The following is a 26,932-nucleotide window of genomic DNA, read 5'->3' as shown; positions in this document are numbered from 1 at the left end:
AAAGCTCCGGACCAAAGAGATGTTAAACTTCCATTTCATGCTACATTTCCATTCACGCACAGCAATGCTTTGCAGAGATTCACAAAATCAATGGCAATAACTCATGAGTCAACAGATAATATGGTGCATCAGCCTGCTGATACAAACTTCTGGATGCATCAATGATTACTTCAATGTCAAACCCGATAGGACTGAAGTTGCATGGAACTTGGAATATGAATTAAACCAATAATAACTGGTAACGTGCGCACACACAGACATACACACACACACGCACACACACACGAGCACACACACACACACGAGCACACACACACACACACACACGAGCACACACATATACACACACACACAAGCACAGACATGCGCACACACAAACACACATGAGCACACACACATACACACACAAACACACATGAGCACACACATAGACACGCACACACACAAACACACATGAGCACACACATAGACATGCACGCACACAAACACACATGTATACACACAGACATGCACGCACACAAACACACATGTATACACACAGACATGCACGCACACAAACACACATGTATACACACAGACATGCACGCACACAAACACACATGTATACACACACAGACACAGACACACACACACACACACATGAACACACACACACATGAACACACACACACACACACACATGAACACACACACACACACGCGCACACGAAAAAAAGGATGGGTGACATTTTGGATCGGGACCCTTCTTCAGACAATAGTTTCACTTAGGAGATAAGCATCAGTAAACCAAAAGCACATTAATTATGCCATTTCCTTTCTTCTGAACAGTGACATGCTATTCAATTAATTGCCGGCAATAATATGCTTGCCAATTTGAGAATTAGGAAATAAATACTATTCTGTGCCAGATTATGGCGAGTACGAATTACAAGGCATCCTCACTTTTGGCCCCATGAAAGCTATCAATATTTACTTTTAGAGAATTGAGGAGAAATGGGATAGAAATGCAGTCTTGGTTTCCTTATGATCTGTCCACAGGAAACGTACAGATGTGTTGCCTGCTCTCAGCTCAACGCACTGAGATGATACCAGTAGGTGGCAGTGCCATCAAGCAGTCTGCATGAGCATCAAGCACATGGATTACACATTTCACTCATTATGGATGGATTAACCGTGGAGGATGAGGTAATATCATCTGTTATTTTGCGACTGAGAAATTCTGAGGGTCACAAAACTTTGGAAAGTTTTTGAAAATGTCACCTTTACAAAGAGGGAGAAAAAGATGCAAGAAGAGGAAACGAAGGCAATAAACATCCGACAGTCCATTTCCACACAAGAGACGAAACAACATATTCTGCATATTTGGGGTGGCACAGTGGAGCAGCGGTAAAGTTGCTGCCTCACAGCACCAGAGACCCCGGTTCGATGCTGACTACGGGCGCTTTCTGTACGGAATTTGTACATTCTCCCTGTGACCATGTCGATTTTCTCCGGAAACTCCGGGTTCCTCCCATATTTCAAAGGTGTACAGTTTTGTAGTTTAATTGGCTTTGGTTAAAAAAAAAAGTCCCTAGTGTATAGGATAGTGCTAGTGTACGGGGTGATCGCTGGTCAGCGCGGACTTGGTGGGCCGAAGGGCCTGTTTCTGCGTTGTATCTCTAGTCTAAAGCTAACATGTTTAAATTATTACTTGGTGACTTTATATTAGACAGACCACCATTTCATCATCTGGACACTTATAAAGAGCTTAAATCACATATCAAATAGTTTGGCAATTCTTTCGTACACAAGGATTATGAGAGTTAGTGGATTATCAATTTATTTTCATTAAAGCATTAAAGCAAATCTCAAAATCCAATCTTGATCCCCACATGGGGCTGTCCAGACCTGCTCTTCCATCTGGCATTTTGATTGTAATGATCAAAATAAATAAACTAGAAGAATAAACCAGAAAAAAGAACAGTTTACTAGAATGCTGCCTTGAGTAGGTGATATTAGCTACAAGGGGAGGTTGAACAAACTTGGATTGTTTTATCTTGAACGCTGGAGGTTGAGGTGATACCTGATAGAAGTATATACAATTATGAGAGGAATAGAAGAGGTAGAAAGCCAGAACCTTTTTAACCCAGGGTGGAAATGTCAAAACTTAGGGAGCATAGCTTGAAGGTAAGAGGGGCAAGGTATAAAGGAGATGAGCGGGGCCAGTCCTTTACAGAGGGTGGTGGGTATCTGGAACGCACTGCGCTGGGTGGTGGTGGAAGCAGATACGATAGTGGTGTTTACCTGGCTTATCGATAGGCACATGGATATGCAGGAAATGGCAGGATAAGTTCATAAGTCATGCAAACAGAAGAAGGCCATTTGCCCAACGAGTCTACTCTGCCATTCAATCGTGGCTGATCTATTTTCCCCTCTTGGTCCCATTCTCCTGCCTTCTCCCCATAACCCTTGACACTCTTACCAATCAAGTGTCTGTTAATCCCCACCCAATGACTTGTCCTCCACAGCTGTCTGCGGCAATGAATTCCACAGATTCACCACCCTCTGACTAAAGAAATTCCCTCTCATCTCCTTTCAAAAGGTACATCCTTTCTAAAGGGATATGGATCATGAACAGGCAGATGTGATTGGTATAACCAGGCACCATGTTCAGCTCGGACATTGTGGGTCGGCGGACATGTTCTTGTGGTGTACCTTTATTTGTTCTACATCCTATGTATTAATATACAGATACCGCAGAATAAAGCAGCCAACGTAGATACTGGCACCCATGCACCCAAAACATGGCCTGTGTAGTTTAGTTTTAGTTTTAGAGATACAGCGCGGAAACAGGCCCTTGGCCCATGAGTCCACGCCAATCAGGGAGCCCCACACTAGCACAATCCCACACAGACTAGGGACAATTTACAATTACACCAAGCCACACAAACCTGTACATCTTTGGAGTGTGGGAGGAAACCAAAGATTCTGGAGAAAACCCACGCAGATCGCGGAGAGAACGTACAATCTCCGTACAGACATCACCCTTGGTCAGGATCGACCCGGGGTCTCTGCTGCTGTAAGCCCTGTAAGACAGCAACTCCACTGCTGTGCCACTGTGTTCTAATCCTTGATTGCTTCATTAAATGGATGCTGTAAACACACGTTCAAAGCAGAGTGGTGATATATTCAAACTCACCTCGATCAGTGTCGTACAAGAAGACAAATTTAGTCCACTCGTAGTGGTCGAGCAGGCTGAGTAATGCCCCTCTCAAAGATGGCCGCAGCTGGAGCACGAACTGGCTCTCTCCCTCTGTCGGGAAACTTGGCGTGATCAAGGAAATGTGCAGTGCCCCACAGAATGATGTCAGTGTGTGCACAGATCTCTTGTCGTACATGCCGAAGATGGCGAACACTCCCCTCGAGTACTGCGAACAGACTGCAAACAGAAGAATAATAAATTCCAATCAGTCTTCATTCACATCAGCATTTTTGGTTATTAGTGGTAATTTTAGACATCCAGTGCATAGAAAAGCACTGACAGTCATATCTGACTGACAGTTATATCTGACAGTCACAATTTGGTGTTTCAAATACTCTGCTTCATTATGATACTTCAGGAAAGCATTAGGTTGGAGGATTAGATACATCTAATTCGATTTCAAGCATTAGAATAACAAATTTATCACTTTAAAAACACAGAACAGTACAGCACAGGATCAGGCCCTTCAGCCCACAATGTCTCAGCCGAACACTGTGCCAAGTCCATCTCATATCTACCTGATCGTAATCCATATCCTTCCATATCCATGTGCCTATCCAAAAGCCTCTTAAATGTCACTGTCATATCTGCCTCAATCACCAACCTTGGCAGTGCGGTCCAGGTACTCACCACCCTCTGTGTAATAAAGTCTCCCCTGAATTTTGCCCCTCTCACCTTAAAGCTATGCCCTCTAGTATTTATTATTCCATCCTTGCCAAAAAGTTCTAACTGTCTAAAAAGATTCTGCCTGTCTATCTATACCTTTCATAATTTTACATGCTTCCAGTAATTGGTTTACCAAAGCCAAGATAGTAGCCAGATTTATTTATAACTTCATATTCTTAGTTCAATTTGATTAGCATTTAGTTTGTAGACGTCTAATGGATTTGGTAATTAAATTCAGCAGAATTCCTGTTCTTCCTCTTTGTCATCTGCTTTCTTTGTACAATTACAATGGGATCTTGATCAACTGGGCCAATGGGTTAAGGAATGGCAGATGGAGATAATTCAGATAAATGTGAGATGTTACAATTTGGTAGGACGAACCAAGGCAGGACGTACATAGTGAGTGGTAGGAGCCTGGGCAGTGTTGTAGAACAGAGAGACCGAGTGGTGCAGGTATGGAGCTCCATGATGGTGCCAGCAGAGGTGAACAGTCTGGTGAAGAAGACATTTGGCACACACACTCTCACACGTTAAGATGAGAGGGGGAAGATTTACTGGGAAACTGAGGGGCAACTTTTTCACTCAGAAGGTGGCAGGTATATGGAATGAGCTGCCAGAGGAGGTAGTTGAGGCAGGTACAATAGCAACATTTAAAAGACAATTGGACAGGTACATGGATAGGAAAGGTTTAGAGAGATATGAACTAAATGAGGGCAAATGGGACTAGCTTATATGGGGCATCTTGGTTGGCATGGACGAGTTGGGCTGAAGGGCCTGTTTCAATGTTGTAAGATTTCATGACGCCTTCATTGAGCACAGGAGTAGGGTTGCCATGTTACAGCTGTACAGGTTGGTGAGGCCACATTTGGAGTATTGTGTACAGTTCTGGTTGCCCCGCTATAGAAAGGGTCTCATTGGACGGGAAAGGGAAAGGAGGAGATTTACAAGAACATTACCAGGAATGGGAGGGTTTGAGCTCTAAGGAGAGGGTGGATAGGCTGGGTCTTCTTTTCCCTGGACATTAGGTGACTGAGAAGTGGCCTACTAGAGGTATATAAAATCATGAATGAGTCACAACAGGCCCCACTCTGATTTCTTTAACTGATTGAGTGGCCAGAAGAGGCCAGTCCACAGCATCATTGGTAAGGGCTGGGTCCAATTAGCTGATATTGGTTTGGCCACTTGAACCTCATTACCCTACTCCCTATAAAACCCAGATATTCTGAATGAGGGCTTCTATTAGTAGTGTTCCCCTGTTGCAGGTTTGAGGAAGACTGCGCAACTGGGACAACCCTCAGACCACCAGTGGGTGTCTTGGTGAGTTACTCCAGCATTTTGTGTCCTATTGTTTTTACCCAGCATCTGCAGTTCCTTGTTTCTCCATAAACCTTGGGCTGAGGGAAAATAGATCAGCCCTGATCTAGACAAAACAATAATATGTAACACCTCAAGGCTTGCAGATGATGCAAAGCTGGGTGGCAGTGAAGAAAGCAAATGGCATGTTGGCCTTCATAGTGAGAGGATTTGAGGATAGGAATAAGGAGGTCTGACTGCAGTTGTGCAGGGCCATGGTGAGAACATCTGGAGTATTTTGTGCAGTTTTGGTCACCTAATTTGAGGATGGACATTCTTGCTATTGAGGGAGTGCAGCATAGGTTAATTCTTGGGATGGTGGGACTGACATATGATGAAATAATGGATCGACTGGGCTTGTAGTCACTGGAATCTAGAAGGATGAGAGAGGATCTTATCGAACTATATAAAATTCTTAAGGGATTAGACAGACTAGATGCACGAAAAATGGTCCTGATGTATAAGAAGGGCCTGCAAATGCTGGAAATTCGAAGGTACACAAAAATGCTGGAGAAACTAAGCGGGTGCAGCAGCATCCATGGAACGAAGGAGATAGGCAACGTTTCGGGCCGAAACCCTTCTTCAGACTGATAGAGGGTGGGGGAGGTTGAGAGGAAAAAGGAGGAGGAGGAGGAGGGCGAGGTAGGAAGGGGAGGAGACAGCAAGGGTTAACAGAATTGTGAGAAATCGATGTTCATGCCACCAGGATGCAGACTCCCCAAGCAGAATATGAGGTGCTCATATTACAGCATATATATACAGCACCTCATATTCCGCTTGGGGAGTCTGCATCCTGCATCCTTAAACAAAATGGTCCTGATGTTGGGGGAGTCCCGAACCAGGGGTCACATTTTAAGAATAAGGGGTAGGACTGAGATCAAGAAAAACATTTTCACCCAGAGAGTTGTGAATCTGTGTAATTCTCTGCCATAGAAGGTAATGGAGGCCAATTCACTGGATGTATTCAAGAGAGTTGGATATAGCTCTTGGGGCTAATGGAATCAAGGGATATGGGGGGAATGCAGGAATGAGGTACTGTTTTTGGATGATCAGCCATGATCATATTGAATGGCGGTGCTGGCTTGAAGGGCCGAATGGCCTACTCCTGCACCTATTTTCTATGTTTCTATGATTGAATGGTGGAGCAGACCTGATGGGTGAGATGGCCTAATTCTGCTCCTATATCTTGTGGTCTAGAACCCATATGATGATAAAACAATCATTCTGGTGAAGTTTATATTTCTCACAACATGAGGCTTCTCTTAGACAGATTTCCAAAGTGATGGCAATAAAATTGATTTGCATTTAAAATTCCTAATCACTAAATTCTTAGCAAACTTGCTATAATGTAACACTTCCAACATCCAATCACTGTGCAAATCTGGATTTCAGCAGAAGGCTGAGGTTGGGGTGGTGCAGCAGGTAGAGCAGTTGTTTCACAGCACGAGAGACTGGGTTCGATCCTGACCTTGGGCGCTATCTGCATGGAGTTTGCAAATTCTCCCTGTAACCGCGTGGGTTTCCTCACACATCCTAAAGACGTGCGTGTTTGTCGGTAAAATGGCCCTCTGTAAATTGTCTCCAGTGTGTAGGGAGAGAATGGGACAACATCGAACTAGTGTGAATGGGTGATCGATGGTTGGTGTGGACTGAAGGGTCTGCTTCTATGCTGTATCTCTAAACAAAACAAAACTAAGTTTAGATAGCTAGTCAGCACACTGTGCTTTTTTATTTCAAACAAAAAGCAGAAGCTGATGGAAGCGATTGGTGCTTGACTAAGGAGCAGCCTGTGAACATTGTCATGATGACATTCTGACCAAGATCAGTCAATGTGCTTCACTTTGCTGCCTACATCCCTCTGGCTTCACACCAGCATCTCTGACGCAGAGCATGGAGAAATCCTCAGGCGGATTCAAGACGTGCCTCAAATTAATGATTTCTACAGATTGCAGGGAGCAAGCTCATCTTTTAAGGCATGACCACAATCTAAGTCCTGGAAGCCAAACGCAAAAAAATAAAATAAACATGGCTTTGTTTATTTTTTAAGTACAAATTGCCCTTTCCTGTATCCTGGCACTACATTTAATTAGACATTTATTTGGTGGATTTTTAAATTACCCCACGGAGCCCCCCGCATGATAAAACAATGTACGCAACCCACATCAAACAAATGTCTGCAGAGTAAACAGACATATAATTCATCAATGAAAACAATGTTGGAAATAGGCAGTGGGATCTCAATGGAGATCCAGTTACATTCTGTTTTTACACATTTGTGATTTGTTTCAATTTTTTTTATTTCCCAAAAGAAATAAAAAGATACCGATTCAAACGTCTCCATGTTATTAAACTAAAGAACTCCCTGTCACCAGTGGCAGAGTGTCAGATGAGCAAGTCAGTGGAATGTGAATGGGACAACACTACCAGGATTAGCTCAACCCACTGAGATCACAGCCTGGATGTTAAAAAATAATGCTTGTGATGGTAGAGACATAGAATTAGAGTCGTACAGCACGGAAACGGGCCCTTTGGTCCAACTTGCAAATGGCAACCAAGATGTCCCATCTACACTAGTTCCACCTTTTGGTCCATATCCCTCTGGAATGTAGTTCTCAGCATTGTAGCGCACCAGTTCCATGGAAAAAGTCCAATGTCCACAATAGGTGAATCTGTTCACAAGCCAGATAACGGAGGGGAAGAAGCTGTTCCTGAGTCTGCTGGTGTGCGCTTTCAAACTCCTGTATCTTCTGCCAGATGGGAGCAGGGAGAAGTGGGAATGACCAGAATTGGACAAGTCTTTGTTTTCTGTTTTTACAACTAATTTTTAAAATGCATTTGTTATTACAGTCTAGGAAATGAGTCAATTTTCATACAGCAAACTTGGACAAATGACAATGTGATATAATAACATGATAATCCAATGAATAGGGAATAAGTATTGATGAGAATTCTGGGAATATCCCAGCTTCCCTTCTTCAAACAGCAACACAGGATATTTCCCATTTCCATTTGCCAAACACTTTAACTCCACTGACTTTTCTGTCTAAGGCCACCTCCACTGTTAGAGTGATACCCAAGGTAAATTGAAGGAACAGCAATTAATATTTTGCTTGGGCGTCTTGCAACCCAGCAGTATGAATTTCTCTAACTTTAAGTAACCCTTGCATTCCCTCTCTCTCCGTCTCACCCGAGTCGGCCTGCTAGTTTCACTGCTTGCACCCATATCGCTTTGTTATAACCTCTTCCACAGCCAACAGTGAACCATTGTGGGCTCCACCTTTCTATGGTGATCGGTGCCGGCTCTGATTTTTTCTGAACCTGTTCAAACCTCTAGTTTCCCTCTCCTCAGTCTCTGAAGAAAGTTCTCAACCCCAAACGTCACCTATTCCTTTTCTCCAGAGATGCTACATGGCCCACTGCGTTACTCCAGCACTGTGGCTATCAACAGGATATTTATGTTAATCTGAGGGATCTAACAGCACCAAGGTTTCCCCTTATTTCCACAGCCATGCCTGGTAGTCATACGGCATGGAAACAGGTCCTTCGGCCCAACTTGTACATACTAACCTAGATGCCCCATCTAAACTAGTTTCATTTGCCTGTGTTAGGCCCATATCCCTCTGAACCTTTCCTATCCAGGTGCTTGCCTACCAGTGAAAGGGTGGCATTTGCCTAGCGGAGCACTCGCGGTGTAGATTTTAGTACAGTCCCCTGGAAAGAGTCTGGAACTAGAGCCTACTGATTCAGAGGCAGAGAGCCTGAACTATAGGGAGAGGTTGAGCAGGCTGGGACTATTCCTTGGAGCTCAGGATGACGAGGCATGATCTTATAGAAAATCAGAAAATAGGTATACAATAGGTATACAAAATCATGAGAGGAATAGATCGGGTAAATGCACAGTCTCTTGTCCAGAGTAAGGGAATTGAGAACCAGAGGACACTGGTTTACGATGAAGGGGGAAAGGTTTAATAGGAATCTGTGGGGTCACTTTTACACAAAGGGTGGTGTGTGGAACGAGCTGCCGGATGAGGTAGTTGAGGCAGGGACTATCGTAATGTTTAAGAAACGATTAGACAGGTACATGAATGGGACAGGTTTAGAGGGATATGGGCCAAGCGCAGGCAGGTGGAACTAGTGTAGGTGGGGCGTGTTTGTCGGTGTTGGTCCATTTCCTTGCTGTATGACTCTAGTACAACCAATTGAACCGTGGCTGACATGCACACAATACCACTTGGTGCAGCAATGGCTTTTATGTGGTGATGAAGCAAGATTGCCTGCGGAACTCTGCCTCCGGTTGCATATTGTCACTGCAGTGTTTCTCAGTGCAGATCACAAGTGCAGCAGAGTGCACTGTTCCTTGGATCTGTCAGCATGTTAGTGTGGGTGAACGCTTACAGCCTGCAGATTTTGTATTAGTCAATATTCCTCAGTGGCCTGACCTTTGCTACTACTACCTTTTCGTTCAATCCCAGGACCAGTGTCTCTGAAACTTCAATCCCCCTGCTCTCACCCGCCCTCTCCTGATGCCAGCCTCTCCATGGAGCTCCTGCAAAAGTCTCAGTCGGGGGGATTGAGGAGTAAATGCTGCCCGGGAAATCTAATATCTGTGGGGTGTTTCCTCACCAAATAGAGATGAGCAGTCATCATAATAATGGTGATATCAATGAGAAGAAACAAAATTGCATCAGTCACATAAACACCATTCAATGATACTTTGTTGTCACATGTACCTCGCTAAGGTGAAATACTGTTGCGGCCCCTGCTGGCGCACGCAGGTATCAAACCCGGCGTTCGGAAGCCGCGGTCACGTGACTCGGGAGGGCTGCTTGTTTTTGCGCGGTTTTGCTTTCGCGTGTTAGTTCAGCACTGACCACAGATGTGGCCAGACGTGTCTAGAGAACCTGTGTACTAAAAACCGAACTTTCGACTAAAGATCCATTTGAAACTTCAGTTGTCGTTCTTGAGACCGCCAAAATACTTTTATTCGTACGCCCCGGTAAAATCATACCGGTTGTATGAAAAACAAAACATTTCACTGTAGCTATGTACATGTGACAAAGTATCATTGAATGGTGTTTAGGTGACTGATGCCATTTTGTTTCTGCTCATTGATATCCCCATTATTATGACCTCACATGGGCAATACACAAGTGTCGCCATGTTTCTGGGGACTGACAAAATTACAAAGGTTTACTGAAAAGCCCTATCTATTGTGGCAGGAGCGGCCCCCTGCCGGGTCCACCTTTGTTAACGGTGGGGTGGGTAGGAGGGGGGGGGGGACCAGTCAAAGGCTAGATGACTCACTTCCCTTCTGTTTGGATAGCATGCAAAACAAACCTTTTTCACTGAACCTCAGCACATGACAATAATCAACCCAAATCTAAATGGACCCAAGGGACAACCTTTTCACACAGGTGGTGGTGGTGATATGGAACACGCTTCCAAAGGATGGACTCAAAGTGCTGGAGTAACCCAACGGGTCAGGCAGCATCTCTGGAGAAAAAGGATGGGTGACATTTCGGGTCGGATCAGCCCAAAATTTTGCCCATCCTTTTTCTCCAGAGAGGCTGCCTGACCACTGAGTTATTCCAGCATTTTGTGTCTATCTTTCGTATAAATCAGCATCTGTAGTTTTTTGTTTCTGAAACTATTCTTCCAAAGAAATTGTGGAAATGTGTACACTTACAATGTCGGAAATTCATTTGGACAAGTACATGGATTGAAAAGGTTTATTGGGATATGGGTCAAAATGGGACAAGCTTTGATTTTGGTCAGATGGATGAGCTGGGCTGAAGTATGACCAAGTCAGAAATATGATTGCAAACTATCCTCCTGCTTGGATGTGTGCAACCTCAACAACACAAAAGAAGTTTGACACCATGTGGGTCCCTCATCCTGTTTAGTTATGTTCTAGAAACAGAATTAGGCCATTTGGCCCATCAATTCTACTCTGCCATTCAATCATGGCTGATCTATCTTTCCCTTAACTCAATTATCCTGCCTTCTCCCCATGACCCCTTGACACCTGTACTAATCAAGAATCTATCAATCTCTGCCTTAAAAATATCCATTGAATTGGCCTCCACAGCCCTCTGTGGTAATGACTTCCACAGATTCACCATGACGAAATACATTCCTCCTCATCCTTATAAAGGTACATCCTTTTTTTTCCTGAGACTATGGCCTCTGGTCCTAGACTTTCCCACTAGTAGAAACATCCTCTCCACAACCACAACCACAATAGCCTTTCATTATTCGGTAAGTTTCAATAAGGTCCTCCCTTGTGTTTGATTGACACCCCATCCATCACATGCAACACATGCAGATGTGTTTTGTCTGCTGCATGGATAAAATGCAATTAGTCACACAGGTTGCTGTGACGGCCTTCACAGGTTAAGACGTTCGATCCTGACTACGGGTGTTGTCTATGCAGAGTTTGTACATTCTCCCTTTGACCACATGGGTTTTCCTCGGAGCTCCGGTTTCCTCCCATACAAAGACGTACACGTTTGTAGGTTACTTGGCTTCTGTGAATTGTAATTTGTCCCCAGTGTGTAGGATAGTGCTAGTGTATCGTTGATCGCTGGTCGGTGCGGTCTCTGTGAATCAAAGGGCCTGTTTCCATGCTGTATCTGAGTCTAAAGACAGCAACTCCCATGCCTGCAACATCTACCTCCAGGATAACGGGCCCATGGGGACACCATCAGTGGTAGGTTCCTCTCCAACTCACACGTCAGTAGACAATAGGTGCAGGAGGAGGCCATTCGGCCCTTCGAGCCAGCACCGCCATGCAATGTGATCATGGCTGATCATCCACAATCAGTACCCCGTTCCTGCCTTCTCCCCATATCCCCTGACTCTGTTATCTTTAAGAGTCCTATCTAGCTCTCTCTTGAAAGTATCCAGAGAACTGGCCTCCACCACCCTCTGAGGCAGAGAATTCCACAGACTCACAACTGTGTGAAAAAGTGTTTCCTCATATCTGTTCAAATGGCTTACCCCTTATTCTTAAACTGTGGCGCCTGGTTCTGGACTCCCCCAACATCGGGACCATGTTCCCTGCCTCTAGCGTGTCCAAACCCTTAAATCTTATATGTTTCAATAAGATGCCCTCTCATCCTTCTAAACTCCAGAGTATACAAGCCCAGCTGTTCCATTCGCTCAGCATATGACAGTCCCACTCATTTGATAATCAGTTCAAACTAAAGTACAATAGACAGAGCAAAGGGCAAGATACAGTGCAGAATATAGTTCAGCAATGTGATATTGTAGCGCCTTTGTTCTATGTTGTTGGAATATTAACTGGGGAGATTAAAACACATTTTATATTGTGATTGAGAAGCTGTACTTAAGTGATTGACACCGTATGATAAAATAAAGATGCTGAAGTTGGCGAGCAAACTCACTCGACAAACTAGTTTGTAACCTGGTTTCAATAACTAGTTATTTTAATGATGCGCCTGCAGCTATTGGTGGCCTGCATACTGGGAGAGCTGTATAGGAAGACCAGCACTGTACTCTCATCTCCAGGTTCTTGAATCCGCCTGCTTACTCGTGCCTCAGATGCTGAAGGAGAAACTGATTTGATAATCTGGAAGAGGCAGACCGAATGTTGCTTGCCGTATTGGACGTGTGGCTGATTCCTTCATGTCTATGGTGGCACGGTGACAGAGTGGTAGAGTTGCTGCTTACTGTGCCAGAGACCAGGTTCGTTCCTGACTACTGGTGCTGTCTGTACGGAGTTTGCTCATTCTCTGGCGTGATTTCTCCGGGTGCTCCAGTTTCCTCCCGCATTCCAAAGACGCACAGGTTTGAAGGTTAATTGGCTTCTGTAAATTATCCTTAGTGTGTACAATAGTGCTAGTGTACGTGGTGATCACTAGTCTGCGTGGAAACAGTGGGCTGAAGGACCTGTTTCCATGCTGTATCTCAAAGATCTAAATCCTAAAAAATGGGCAGATTGCAAACCAGCTTCTTGCCTCCATTCTCCTCTCCACCATCTTTTTGCAGATGAATACAATGCATCATTGCAGGGACAAATAAATAGAGGTGATCCCAACAGACAGACCAATTCAACTCGAGAGTCTTCAGTTCAGTCCCACCAGCCTGCCATTCATCTTTCAAAAAGTGAAACTACCTGAAATGTTTTATTCATACACTTTTGCAGCAAATGATAGACTGTTAAATGTTTTTTTTTGCCGTGTCTAATGAGACCTTCATGTTCATTATTCATATCTGACCTTTACTGTGAGGGAAACTGGGAGTAGAAGCAGCAGCCTTTTTCAAGAGCATGTTTCCAAATAACATCAATAGAAAGCCAGATACCTTGTATTTAAAATCTTGTGCATGGCAATCTGCGACTGCTGAATAAATCTCTTGAAATGCTTGTTCATTCTATTGTGTAGGGAGGAGCTGCATATGCTGGTTTACACCAAGGTTAGACACAAAAAGCTGGAGTAGCTCAACAGATCAGGCAGCATCTCTGGAGAAAAGGAACAGGTGAAGTTTTGGGTCGAAACCCTACTTCAAACTGAGAGTCAGGGGAGACACCTGGGCCGAATGGCCTCCTCCTGCACCTATTGTCTACTGACGTGTGAGTTGGAGAGGAACCTACCACTGATGGTGTCCCCATCTTTTTTTTCCAAGATGGCGGCGCTGGCTTAACAGCTGCGGCCCACCTGCAGTCCGTCTGTTTTTTTTTCTTTCGTTTTGTTCATTGTCATGTTTTAGTTAATTTTGTTTTATTAAGTTGTGTATGTGTGTGGGTGGGGTGGGAGAAACATGTTTTGGTCTCTTCCTTCGGGGGATGCGACTTTTTCTTCGGTCGTATTCCCCGTCTCCGTCTGCGCCGAGGCCTAATGGCGGAGCTGGCGACATCGGAGCTGTAGCAGCAGCAGCGGCGGCAGCGGAGACCTGACTCGGCCCCGAAACTGTGGCGGCGGCGGCGGCAGCAGCGGAGACCGGACTCGGCCCCGAAACTGTGGCGGCGGCGGCGGCAGCAGCGGAGACCGGACTCGGCCCCGAAACTGTGGCGGCGGCGGCGGCAGCAGCGGAGACCGGACTCGGCACCGAAGCTGTAGCAGCGGCAGCAGCAGCAGCGGAGACCCGGCTCGGCCCTGGGGCTGTAGCAGCAACAGCAGCGGCAGCGGAGACCCGGCTCGGCCCTGGAGCTGTAGCAGCAACAGCAGCGGCAGCGGAGACCTGACTCGGCCCCGAGGCTGTGGCGGCGGCGGCAGCAGCAGCAGCGGAGACCCGGCTCGGCACAGAAGCTGCGGCGGCGGCAGCAGCAGCAGCGGAGACCTGACTCGGCCCCGAAGCTCTAGCGGCGGCAGCAGCAGCAGCGGAGACCCGGCTCGGCACAGAAGCTGCGGTGGCGGCAGCAGCAGCAGCAGTGGCGGAGACCCGACTCGGCCCTGGAGTTGCGGCGGAGGCAGCAACCACCCGCGGAGTTTGAACCGTCGCCTCGGCGCAGAGGGAGAACAAAGGGGGAAGAGACAGAGACTTTAAGATTTTGCCTTCCACCACAGTGAGGAGGTGTTTGGTGAACTCACTGTGGTGGATGTTAAATTTGTGTTGATTGTGTGTTTTTGCCATTTTTAAAAATTATATGTATGACTGCAGGGAAACAAAATTTCGTTCAGACCGAAAGGTCTGAATGACAATAAAACGAATCTAATCTAATCTAATCTAAGAGGGGAAACTAGAGGTATTTTAAAAAAAAAGGTTGTTTGTTCTATTATTTGGTGAATTAAGCAGCTTTGTTGAAGTGATTAGTAACAAAATTGAAACTGCTGTTTCTTTGCACAGTAGGCTCCGAAACAAGATCCACCAATTCTAACCCGTCTCCCCTAACCTGGGAGAATAGAAGATTCTCCATTTGATAGTTGTAGTGTTTATCCCGGACATGCACAGTTCAATGGTGTTTCATCATAGAGCCTTAACCAATTCAATACTGCTTCTCCGCCACAACTTAAAATGTAATAAAAACAAACTGCAGATGCTGGCATAGAAAAGATAGGTAGAAAAAGCTGGAGTAACTCGGAGGGTCAGGCAGCATTTCTGGAGAAAATGGACAACTGATTATTTGGTTCGGGACCCTTTTTCAGTCTGAAGGGTCCTGTCCTGCAATGTCACTTATCTATTTTCTCCATGGATGCTGCCTGACCTGCTGAATTACTCCAGCGTTTTTTGTCTCTCTACCATATAAAGTGTTGGATTTCCCCAATTCAGACCTATTAATATTCTGAGACCATTAATCTATCTAAAAACATTAACGCTGGTTTATTTACAAATCCAAAAATGGAATTTATTATTCCATTTATGGAATAATAAATTACGATCTGAAGCAATAAAATACCAAATTTCAATGTTATTGATAATTTTCTTGGGACTGATCGGTATTACATACTCGACATATGGTATCACTTATCATTGTGCTATGGGGGGGAGGAAGAGAGAAATGTTGCAAGAATGAATTAGATTACACTGCTATGACTTGTGTCCAGCATAGTGCATAGAATATTTTTTATTGATTACTTTCTCCCATTATATAATCGGGATTGGTTGTTTGAAACATAATTAAATGCTTCAGTGGCCTGATAGTTTATTTATGCACTGGAGAAATCTGTTACAATGACTTAAAGTACTTTAAAATTGTAAATGCTGGTGTAAAATTAGATAAACAATTTTCAGGCCTGTAACAACATAAAACGTTACAGCACAGGAACGGGCCCGTCAACCCACAATGTCCATGATGGCAAGATAAACCTTGTGGCATGAAGTCTGTCTGTTACAGTGGAAGACAAACAAAATCAACCATAATCTTTATCATAAGATTTAGAAGCAATTCATTGTTTCTGCAGCTGGTATAATAAACATGAAAAATAGACCTTGATCTATTTTAGCAGATCTCTCTCTGTTTACATCCAGACATGTTTACATTCTCTTTCTCACACACGTGCACACAGAAAATTTCTTATATGCATAAATGAGATGTTTCTCTTGTCTCTTACTCAAAGCTTCCTTCTCTCTCTCACATACATGCCCACAACTCTCCAACCTGCACATACAAGTATACTCGGTCTTGCTTTCTCATGCATCCACACTCCATCTTTCTATCTGTTTTCCTCTCAGAGATATATACACAATACACATATGCTCGCACTCACAAGCACATGCACTCACTCACAAACACAAGCTCATACGCACTCTCACACACAAGCACGTACACTCTCTCTCACAGACTCATTCTCACAAAACAAAGTTGTTCCAGTCACACTCTCTCACTTTTTATCTCTCTCTCCTTCAAAAACTGACACGCATGCATCATCTGTCTCTCCCACACAGTCTCTCACTTGTGATCTTGCTCTCACACATAGGTTTTCTAGTTCCTTTATTTCATATAGAATCTATCTGTCATACACACATGCACAAATATATACATATGCACACATACACAATCTTCTATTTTACACACACACGCACACACACACACACACACACACACACACACACACACACACACACACACACACACACACACACACACACACACACTTACTTGCTCATTCTCTCTCGCCCAACTCTCTCATGCTGTCACATACAAGTTGACCTTTGTGCAGGTGTAGGAAAGAACTGCAGATGCTGGTTTACACGGAAGATAGACACAAAATGCTGTAGTAACTGACCGGCAGCATCTCTGGAGAAAGGGAACAGGTGATGTTTCAGGTCGAGACCCTTCATCAGACTGAGAGTCAGTGAGGGGGATACTAGAGGTATGAGAAGGTACTCACTGGAGCACCCAGAGAAAGCCCATGTGGTGACGGGGATAACGTACATTTGTGTATGCAAACACACAACACATATTGTTTCTCTTTGTGTAACTCTCTCCTAAATGCTTAAATTGTCTCTTTACCATACCTGAAAAATAATAACATTTAAAGATATATAGCTAGCCTCGGTATATTTTAATAACTGAACAACGAAAAATGTTCCATTATCTTCCAGACTCTAAGATTAAGGTTGTTGCCAATCAGCACAGCAGTTCACCACGAGTGACATGGAGGGTGCAAAACATTCTCCTTTATAATAATTCTTATCACATTTTCAAATACATGAACTGCTAAAGATTATTTCCTCTATTTTCCAACTTTTTCTGGATCATACATATGAAGGCATGAATTGAAAGCTGGGTATTCGACCCCTTGTGTCTGTCCCAGCACAGTTTGACATTACATCATCACTCCTTGCCCTCACTAATCCCTTAACACACTTAATAACCACAAATCAATTGATCTCTATCTCAAATATACACAGTGATTGAGTTTTCGCAGTCTTAAGTATAGAATTTCAGAGATTCACTACCTTCCTGGCAATTAGATCACTTCTCATCTCAGTCTTTAGCTAAGATGCAGCATGGAAACAAGCCCTTTGGCCCACTGAGTGACCAGCGTCACTCGTACACTAGTTCTATCCTACACACTATAGACAATACGTGCAGGAGTAGGCCATTTGGCCCTTCGAGCCAGCCCGCCATTCAATGTGATCATGGCTGGTCATCCCCAATCAGTACCCCGTTCCTGCCTTCTCCCCATATCCCCTGACTCCGCTATTTTTAAGAGCCCTATGTAGCTCTCTCTTGAAAGCATCCAGAGAACCTGCATCCACTGCCCTCTGAGGCAGAAAATTCCACAGACTCGCCACTCTCTGTGAGAAAAAGTGTTTCCTCGTCTCCGTTCTAAATGGCTTACTCCTTGTTCTTAAACTGTGGCCCCCTGGTTCTGGACTCTCCCAACATCGGGAACATGTTTCCTGCCTCTGGTGTGTCCAAGCCCTTAACAATCTTATACGTTTCAATGAGATCTCCTCTCATCCTTCTAAACTCCAGAGTGTACAAGCCCAGCTGCTCCATTCTGCTGTAGCTTTAGGAGCAACAGCAGCTGTAGATTTGGGAGCAACAGCAGCAGGAGTTTGGCAAGAGATACGACTGATTGCCTCTAGCCCAAGTGGGAGGAGAGAAGTGAGTCAGTGCCGGGAAAACAGTTGAAAACTGAGGAATTTGGTTTGTAAATTGGTAAATCAGGTAATTTATCAGTCAATTTAAGCAAGACTGCTCTTGGGGAGCAGCCCTGTGAGGGAAGTGCCCTGTGAGGGAAGTGCCCTGTGAGGGAAGTGCCCTGTGAGGGAAGTGTGAGTCTTTGGCTCGAGAGTCTTCGGCGAGGAGACCACGCAATACGCTTGAGAGGTAGAGACGAAAGAAGGAGATGTCAGGCAAGCTGATTCAGTGTGATGCTTGCAGTATGTGGGAGGTCAAGGACACCGCTGGTGCCTCTGGCTGCTACAAATGCGAGAAGTGCATCCAGGTAGAGCTCCTGAAGAGCCGTGTTGGGGAACTGGAAAGCAAGTGGATGACCTCCGGTTCGTCCGAGAAACGGAGTCGTTCCTCGACAAGTCCTACAGTACGATTGTTACACCTAAGGTACTGGAAGAGAGAATGTGGGAGACAGTGAGAAAGGGAGGGAAGCATGGAATGCCAACGTCCCCGGGTGTTGTACCTCTTGTGAACAGGTTCACCCACTTAGAAGCTGTCGGGACAGAAGACGTGTTTACACTGAGCGGCGGACTGGCTTGTGATGCGAATAGGGCTGTTGAGCCAAAACCAAAAAGGCCTAAGGCAGGCAACGCCATTGTAGTGGGAGACTCCATTGTGAGAGGTACGGATGCGAGGATGGTGTGCTGCCTTCCTGGTGCCAGGATCCTGGATGTCACGGACAGAGTGCAGAAAATCCTCAAGGGCGAAGGTGAACATCCGGAAGTGGTAGTGCATGTCGGCACAAACGATGTCGGAAAGAAGGGGATGAATATTCTGCAGCGTGACTTTAGAGAGCTCGGAAAAATGCTGAAAAGCAGGACCTCCAGGGTTGTTATCTCCGGTTTGCTTCCAGTTCCTCGTGCTGGCGAGAGCAGGAACAGGGAGATACGGGACCTGAACGTGTGGCTGAGGAACTGGTGCACGGGGCAGGGATTTAGATTCTTAGATCACTGGGATCTGTTTTGGGGTAAGGGGGGAACTGTACAAAAGGGACGGATTGCATCTTAACAGGTGTGGGACCAGCATTCTGGCAGGCAGGTTTGCCACTGCTACACGGGTGGTTTTAAACTGAATAAGGGGGGTGGGGTGTCGAATGGGATAGTGGAGGATGGAGTTAAAGGGAAAGGGTTTCTTAAATGTGTGAGCGTAGAGACAGAGGGGTGTAAAATGAGGGTAGAAGCAATAGGTAGCAAGGTGAAAAGTAAAAGTGGCAGGCAGACAAAATCGGGGCAAAAATCAAAAAGGGCCACTTTTCAACATAATTGTATAAGGGGTAAGAGCGTTGTAAAAACAAGCCTGAAGGCTTTGTGTCTCAATGCAAGGAGTATTCGTAATAAGGTGGATGAGTTGAACGTGCAAATAGCCATTAATGATTATGATATAGTTGGGATCACAGAGACATGGCTCCAGGGTGACCAAGGCTGGGAGCTGAACATCCAGGGATATTCAATATTCAGGAGGGATAGAGAGAAAGGAAAAGGAGGTGGGGTAGCGTTGCTGGTTAGGGAGGAGATTAACGCAATGGAAAGGAAGGACATTAGTTTGGAGGATGTGGAATCGGTATGGGTAGAGCTGCGAAACACTAAGGGGCAGAAAACGCTGGTGGGTGTTGTGTACAGGCCACCTAACAGTAGTAGTGAAGTTGGAGATGGTATCAAACAGGAAATTAGATATGCGTGCGACAAAGGCAAAATAGTTATAATGGGTGACTTCAATCTACATATAGATTGGGTGAATCAAATTGGCAGGGGTGCTGAGGAAGAGGATTTCTTGGAATGTCTGCGGGATAGTTATCTAAATCAACATGTAGAGGAACTAACGAGAGAGCAGGCTATTTTAGACTGGGTATTGAGTAATGAGGAAGGGTTAGTTAGCAGTCTTGTTGTACGTGCCCCCTTGGGCAAGAGTGACCATAATATGGTTGAGTTCTTCATTAGGATGGAGAGTGACATTGTTAATTCAGAAACAATGGTTCTGAACTTAAAGAAAGGTAACTTTGAGGGTATGAGACGTGAATTGGCCAAGATTGACTGGCAATTAATTCTAAAAGGGTTGACGGTGGATATGCAATGGAAGACATTTAAAGACTGCATGGATGAACTACAAAAATTGTTCATCCCAGTGTGGCAAAAGAATAAATCAGGGAAGGTAGTACATCCGTGGATAACAAGGGAAATCAGGGATAGTATCAAAGCGAAGGATGATGCGTACAAATTAGCCAGAAAAAGCAGCATACCGGAGGACTGGGAGAAATTCAGAGACCAGCAGAGGAGGACAAAGGGCTTAATTAGGAAAGGAAAAATAGATTATGAAAGAAAACTGGCAGGGAACATAAAAACTGACTGCAAAAGTTTTTATAGATATGTGAAAAATAGATTAGTTAAAACAAATGTAGGTCCCTTGCAGTCAGAAACAGGTGAGTTAATCATGGGGAACAAGGATATGGCAGACCAATTGAATAACTACTTTGGTTCCGTCTTCACTAAGGAAGACATAAATAATCTGCCGGAAATAGCAGGGGACCGCGGGTCAAAGGAGTTGGAGGAATTGAGTGAAATCCAGGTTAGCCGGGAAGTGGTGTTGGGTAAATTGAATGGATTAAAGGCCGATAAATCCCCAGGGCCAGATAGGCTGCATCCCAGAGTACTTAAGGAAGTAGCTCCAGAAATAGTGGATGCATTAGTAATAATCTTTCAAAACTCTTTAGATTCTGGAGTAGTTCCTGAGGATTGGCGGGTAGCAAACGTAACCCCACTTTTTAAGAAGGGAGGGAGGGAGAAAACGGGGAATTACAGACCAGTTAGTCTAACATCGGTAGTGGGGAAACTGCTAGAGTCAGTTATTAAAGATGGGATAGCAGCACATTTGGAAAGTGGTGAAATCATTGGACAAAGTCAGCATGGATTTACAAAAGGTAAATCATGTCTGACGAATCTTATAGAATTTTTCGAGGATGTAACTAGTAGCGTGGATAGGGGAGAACCAGTGGATGTGATTTATCTGGACTTCCAGAAGGCTTTCGACAAGGTCCCACATAAGAGATTAGTATACAAACTTAAAGCACACGGCATTGGGGGTTCAGTATTGATGTGGATAGAGAACTGTCTTTCAAACAGGAAGCAAAGAGTAGGAGTAAACGGGTCCTTTTCACAATGGCAAGCAGTGACTAGTGGGGTACCGCAAGGCTCATTGCTGGGACCCCAGCTATTTACAATATATATTAATGATCTGGATGAGGGAATTGAAGGCAATATCTCCAAGTTTGCGGATGACACTAAGCTGGGGGGCAGTGTTAGCTGTGAGGAGGATGCTAGGAGACTGCAAGGTGACTTGGATAGGCTGGGTGAGTGGGCAAATGTTTGGCAGATGCAGTATAATGTGGATAAATGTGAGGTTATCCATTTTGGTGGCAAAAACAGGAAAGCAGACTATTATCTAAATGGTGGCCGACTAGGAAAAGGGGAGATGCTGCGAGACCTGGGTGTCATGGTACACCAGTCATTGAAAGTAGGCATGCAGGTGCAGCAGGCAGTGAAGAAAGCGAATGGTATGTTAGCTTTCATAGCAAAAGGATTTGAGTATAGGAGCAGGGAGGTTCTACTGCAGTTGTACAGGGTCTTGGTGAGACCACACCTGGAGTATTGCGTGCAGTTTTGGTCTCCAAATCTGAGGAAGGACATTATTGCCATAGAGGGAGTGCAGAGAAGGTTCACCAGACTGATTCCTGGGATGTCAGGGCTGTCAGGGCTGTCTTATGAAGAAAGACTGGATAGACTTGGTTTATACTCTCTAGAATTTAGGAGATTGAGAGGGGATCTTATAGAAACTTACAAAATTCTTAAGGGGTTGGACAGGCTAGATGCAGGAAGATTGCTTCCGATGTTGGGGAAGTCCAGGACAAGGGGTCACAGCTTAAGGATAAGGGGGAAATCCTTTAAAACCGAGATGAGAAGAAATTTTTTCACACAGAGAGTGGTGAATCTCTGGAACTCTCTGCCACAGAGGGTAGTCGAGGCCAGTTCATTGGCTATATTTAAGAGGGAGTTAGATGTGGCCCTTGTGGCTAAGGGGATCAGAGGGTATGGAGAGAAGGCAGGTACGGGATACTGAGTTGGATGATCAGCCATGATCATATTGAATGGCGGTGCAGGCTCGAAGGGCCGAATGGCCTACTCCTGCACCTAATTTCTATGTTTCTATGTTTCTATTCTCTCAGCATATGACACTAGGGACAATTGCAGAAGCCAAGTAACCCACAGACCTGCGAGTCTTTGTAATGTGGGAGGAAACTGGAGCACCCGTGAGAAAACCACACGTGGTCACAGGGAGAACGTACAAACTTTGTGCTGTATGATCTATGACTTTACATTCAAGGATTCCTAGGTCCCTCTGAACACCAATACCTTCCAACCTTGCACTATTTAAAAATCCATCTGTCTTTCTTCCAGCAAAGTGGCTGACCTGACATTTTTCTAGATTCCATTCCATCTGTCTTATACCTGCCCATTCACCTTTTTAGAGATTAAAACCTGCACATCGTTGGGATGTGGGAGGAAATCGGAGCTCCTGGAGAAAACCTAGGTAATGAGAGGGAGAACATACAAACTTTGTACAGCCAAGTAATGTTTCAGGTCAGGACCCTTGGGGCAGGGCTGCCAACATTGGGTGAGAGTTGGGAGTGAGAAATTGCAAGAGACCAAGCCCGAGGGAGCGTGGAGGAGGGTGTCCCCCCTCCTATTGGTATGGAACTGTTGCATTTTTCAGCTTGTGCAATATAGTGCATACTGTATACATAGGGTGCATCTTAGTATATTCATGTATGGATATCAGGTTATAATCAAACACTTGGCCCATGCTGACCAACCTGGGTCTCACTGCACACCTGGTACTACTCCTGGCCCTGACTCCAGTTGCATACCTTCTCTCGTTCCTGTCCCCGAGTCCAGCCTTACACCTGGCCCCCTATTCTACCCTGATCATAGCTGCTTATCTGCTTAGGTTCCCAGTGCTGAACACTCCCCTGGTCCCAGCTTTGACTGCACATCTAGTACTATTCCAGACCTTGACTCTGGATGCACACTTGGCCTTGCTCCGAACCCCTTTGCATTGACAATATATCTGGCCCACACATAAAGCCCCATATCTGACCCCCTGGACTTAACCTATTACGTTCAAGCCTACAGGTGCTTATCTAATGCAGTAATCCTTTATGGGGCACTTCACAGACCAAATTATGGATAACAAAATTTGCTACATCTATTGGCTTCCTTGTTATCTAACAGGCTAGTTACTTTGTCAAAGAAGTCATCAATTGGTTGAACACAATTTCTCATCCATAAAATTATACTCACTCAGCTGTATAAGTATTCTGTTACCATTTGTTAAGGGCTTGGACACGCTAGAGGCAGGAAACGTGTTCCCGATGTTGGGGGAGTCCAGAACCAGGGGTCACAGTTTAAGAATAAGGAGTAAGCCATTTAGAACGGAGACGAGGAAACACTTTTTCTCACAGAGTGGTGAGTCTGTGGAATTCTCTGCCTCAGAGGGCGGTGGAGGCAGGTTCTCTGGATGCTTTCAGGAGAGCTAGATAGGGCTCTTAAAAATAGCGGAGTCAGGGGATATGGGGAGAAGGCAGGAACGGGGTACTGATCGGGGATGATCAGCCATGATCACATTGAATGGCGGTGCTGGCTCGAAGGGCCGAATGGCCTACTCCTGCACCTATTGTCTACTGTCTATTTCTTTCATTTTCATAACAAACTGTCTTGAAGTCATTTTCACCCCCAATTTTCAGTATTTTGCTGTCTTCCTCTCAGCTGGGACTTTTCTGAAATGCAAAGTCCAATAGCTATATTTAAGCAATGTTATTCTGTTAAATGTGATTTTTATTTATTTATTTATTTTTTGTTAGAAGTAAGTACAATAATGTGGTACCACAGTACCTAATATACTAGTTGACATATTACATTTCATATACAACTTCTTATTTTTTAATTTAATAATAAAACAGAAATAAGGAAGAAAAGAATAGAAAAGGGGAGATTGACATAAGTGGTGCGTGAAATAGAAAGAGGAAGTAGAAAGAGAAAGGTGAAATAGAGAAGACGGAAAAAAGGAGGGAAAAGGGAGATTGTAAGCGATATACCTATTTTATGTTCCAGGCCACCCGTCACCTGATTCTGAAACATTTTATTTCTGTGGTTGTGTTGCACCATATGCTTGTAAGAAGTCGATAAAAGGAGACCAAATCAATAAGAATTGGTCTACTTTACCTGCTAGGAGTCGCATTTCTTCCAGATATGCCGTTTCCGACATATTTGAAATCCACATTTTGAGCGTTGGTGTTGGTGCATTTTTCCAAAATTTAAGTATGAGTTTTTTTGCCGTTATTAAACCATAGTTAAGTAGAGATTTTTGAAACTTATTTAGCTTGTTCCCATCTTCCATTCATCCAAAGATAACCATTTCTGTATTAGGTTCAAGTCTTCTATTAAATAGTTTTGTAAAAATTTTAAAAATTTCATTCGTTTTGAATGATTTGAAACGTTTTATACAGGAGACAAAAGAGTGTGTTATAGTGGCATCTCAGATAAGCATTTATCACAGATGGGAGAGATATTTGGATAGATTTTATTCAGTCTTGTTTTCGAGTAGTATAATCTATGTAAAATTTTAAATTGAATTAAATTATGTTTTGCATTAATCGAACATTTATGTATGTATATCAGGTATGTTTCCCATGTTTCTTTCGAAATTTTTATATGTAATTCTCATTCCCAATCTGCTCTGATTGCCTCTGTCGAGAGTACATAATATTTTCTGTGGTATTCACTCCAACGGCCCGGGACTCTTGCACTGCTCCATGGCCGGAGCTGCAGTGAGTGACTCGCCAGCCCCGCACACACTATCTTTGCTCGCCATCTCGGCAAACACTCGCCGTGCCGGCAACCCGGATCTGTCCCGGCTGCTGGTTCTGCTTCCATCCCTCCCTCAGCCCTGACTCTCCAACACCTGCGGCCCATGCAGTTTATCTGAGTTTTGAAATTTTCGTTGAGAAATTTGTGATCAGCGTGAGGGCGTGAGAATTTGTTCAAATACGTGATTCTCACGCTCAAAGCGTGAGAGTTGGCAGCCCTCCTTGTGGTTATAGACTATGGAAACAGGCTGACCAGGATGCCCCATCTACTCTTGTCCCACCTGCTCACTTTTGGGCCATATCCCTCTAAACCTTTCCAATCAGACTTCAAACTGATTCTCCGTTCCCTTTGCTGATGCTGCCTGACCCGCCGAGTTCCTCCAGCACTTTGTGTTTGGCTCATGTTTCCAGCATCTGCAGTTCCCTTGTGCAGTCCCTGCTATTTTTTAATTGCCACTCTTACCACTTCCTGACTAATAGATCCCAGTATATTCCACACCAAAGGTGTTATGTTAACTGCTCTGCAGTTCGCAGTTGTCTTCATTCTTAACTAGCGTTAAATTTACAACCTTATAACTGTGGAAATTGTTCTAATGTGTATGATGTTTTGCAAGGTCAGCCAGTGCGTCTATTATTCCTATGGCCTCCTCTTTCAAAGCCCTAGAATGCAGGACATCAAGTCCTGGAGATTTATTTTCTCTCAGTTCCACTTCTGTCTCTCGCACAACCCTTTCACCAATTCCCATTTATTTTGAGTTCCTCATTCATTTATAATACTCCTCGATTTCTGGTTATCTTCTTTAGACAGACAGCCAAAATGTGTTTCATTTTATTTCCCAATATAATTTCTCATTTTGTGAGGGACCCATATTTAGTTTTGTTATGTTTTTCATTTTACATGTCCAGAGAGACTCTTACAATCTTTTCTTATATCTCTTGTTAGCCTATTTGTATTCTATACACAAATGCAATGGAGTAACTCAGCAGGTCAGGCAGCATCTCTGGAGTACTTGGTCAGTGACGTTTCAGGAATCCTTGCATGTAAAGTCATAGTCTGGACCCTTCATCAGACTGATTATAGTAGGGTGGGAGAGAGCTGGAAAAGCGATGGGGGTGGGACAAAGCCTGGCAAGTGATAGGTGGATACAGGTGAGGGGAGTATGGTTGGCATATGGGTGGACAATGCCTAGGGATGAAAAGGAGTCGAATGGGTCAGTTTAGGTGAGACAAGCAGTGAAATGTAAGGCCAGAGGAAGGGATAGAGGAGGAAAGGGTTGCGGGAAACAAGCGGAAAAGGGTGAAATAGGGGGTGGTAGGTGGATGGAACCTAAAATTGGAGAATTCAATGTTCATATCATTGGATTGTAAGCCACCCAAGCAGAATATGAGGTACTGGTCCTCCAAACTCGCATTCAATTTTCCCTTTTCTTGTCATGCCTCTTTTGTTGTGTATAAACATAGGCTTCTGCTCATATTATTTTCAGTAACACCAGTGAATGGCAGCAATAGAATCAGATTGCTTTATACCCCTATCTGACTTTTCATTAAATATTTAGTGCAAAAATTGTTCGTTTTGCGTTTCCTAAGAACAAAGTTGGACACTTAGGGTGGCACGGTGGCGTAGCGGTAGAGTTGCCGCATTACAGCACCAGAGATCTGGGTTCAA

General features: G+C 44.4%; 1 protein-coding gene and 2 long non-coding RNA genes across 6 annotated transcripts in view; 2 read left to right on the top strand and 1 right to left on the bottom strand.

Annotated features, from left to right (window-relative positions):
- Positions 1–26,932, bottom strand: part of gria4 (glutamate ionotropic receptor AMPA type subunit 4) — a 186,987-nt gene that overhangs the window by 147,396 nt on the left and 12,659 nt on the right. For all 4 annotated transcript variants that reach the window (XM_033022671.1, XM_033022672.1, XM_033022673.1 and 1 more), the window contains exon 3: positions 3,179–3,418. In XM_033022671.1, the coding sequence (XP_032878562.1) occupies positions 3,179–3,418 (240 nt within the window). The remainder of the gene's footprint in view (positions 1–3,178; positions 3,419–26,932) is intronic.
- On the top strand, positions 1,890–25,104 carry LOC116974328. Its single transcript, XR_004412337.1, has 3 exons — positions 1,890–1,913; positions 3,153–3,156; positions 24,945–25,104. It is a non-coding gene; the product is annotated as an uncharacterized LOC116974328 (long non-coding RNA).
- On the top strand, positions 5,595–22,055 carry LOC116974327. Its single transcript, XR_004412336.1, has 3 exons — positions 5,595–5,718; positions 14,984–14,986; positions 22,044–22,055. It is a non-coding gene; the product is annotated as an uncharacterized LOC116974327 (long non-coding RNA).

Source organism: Amblyraja radiata, chromosome 6 (genome assembly GCF_010909765.2).
Source record: "Amblyraja radiata isolate CabotCenter1 chromosome 6, sAmbRad1.1.pri, whole genome shotgun sequence".
Lineage (NCBI taxonomy): Eukaryota > Metazoa > Chordata > Chondrichthyes > Rajiformes > Rajidae > Amblyraja > Amblyraja radiata.
This window is presented reverse-complemented; position numbering and strand designations above follow the sequence as displayed.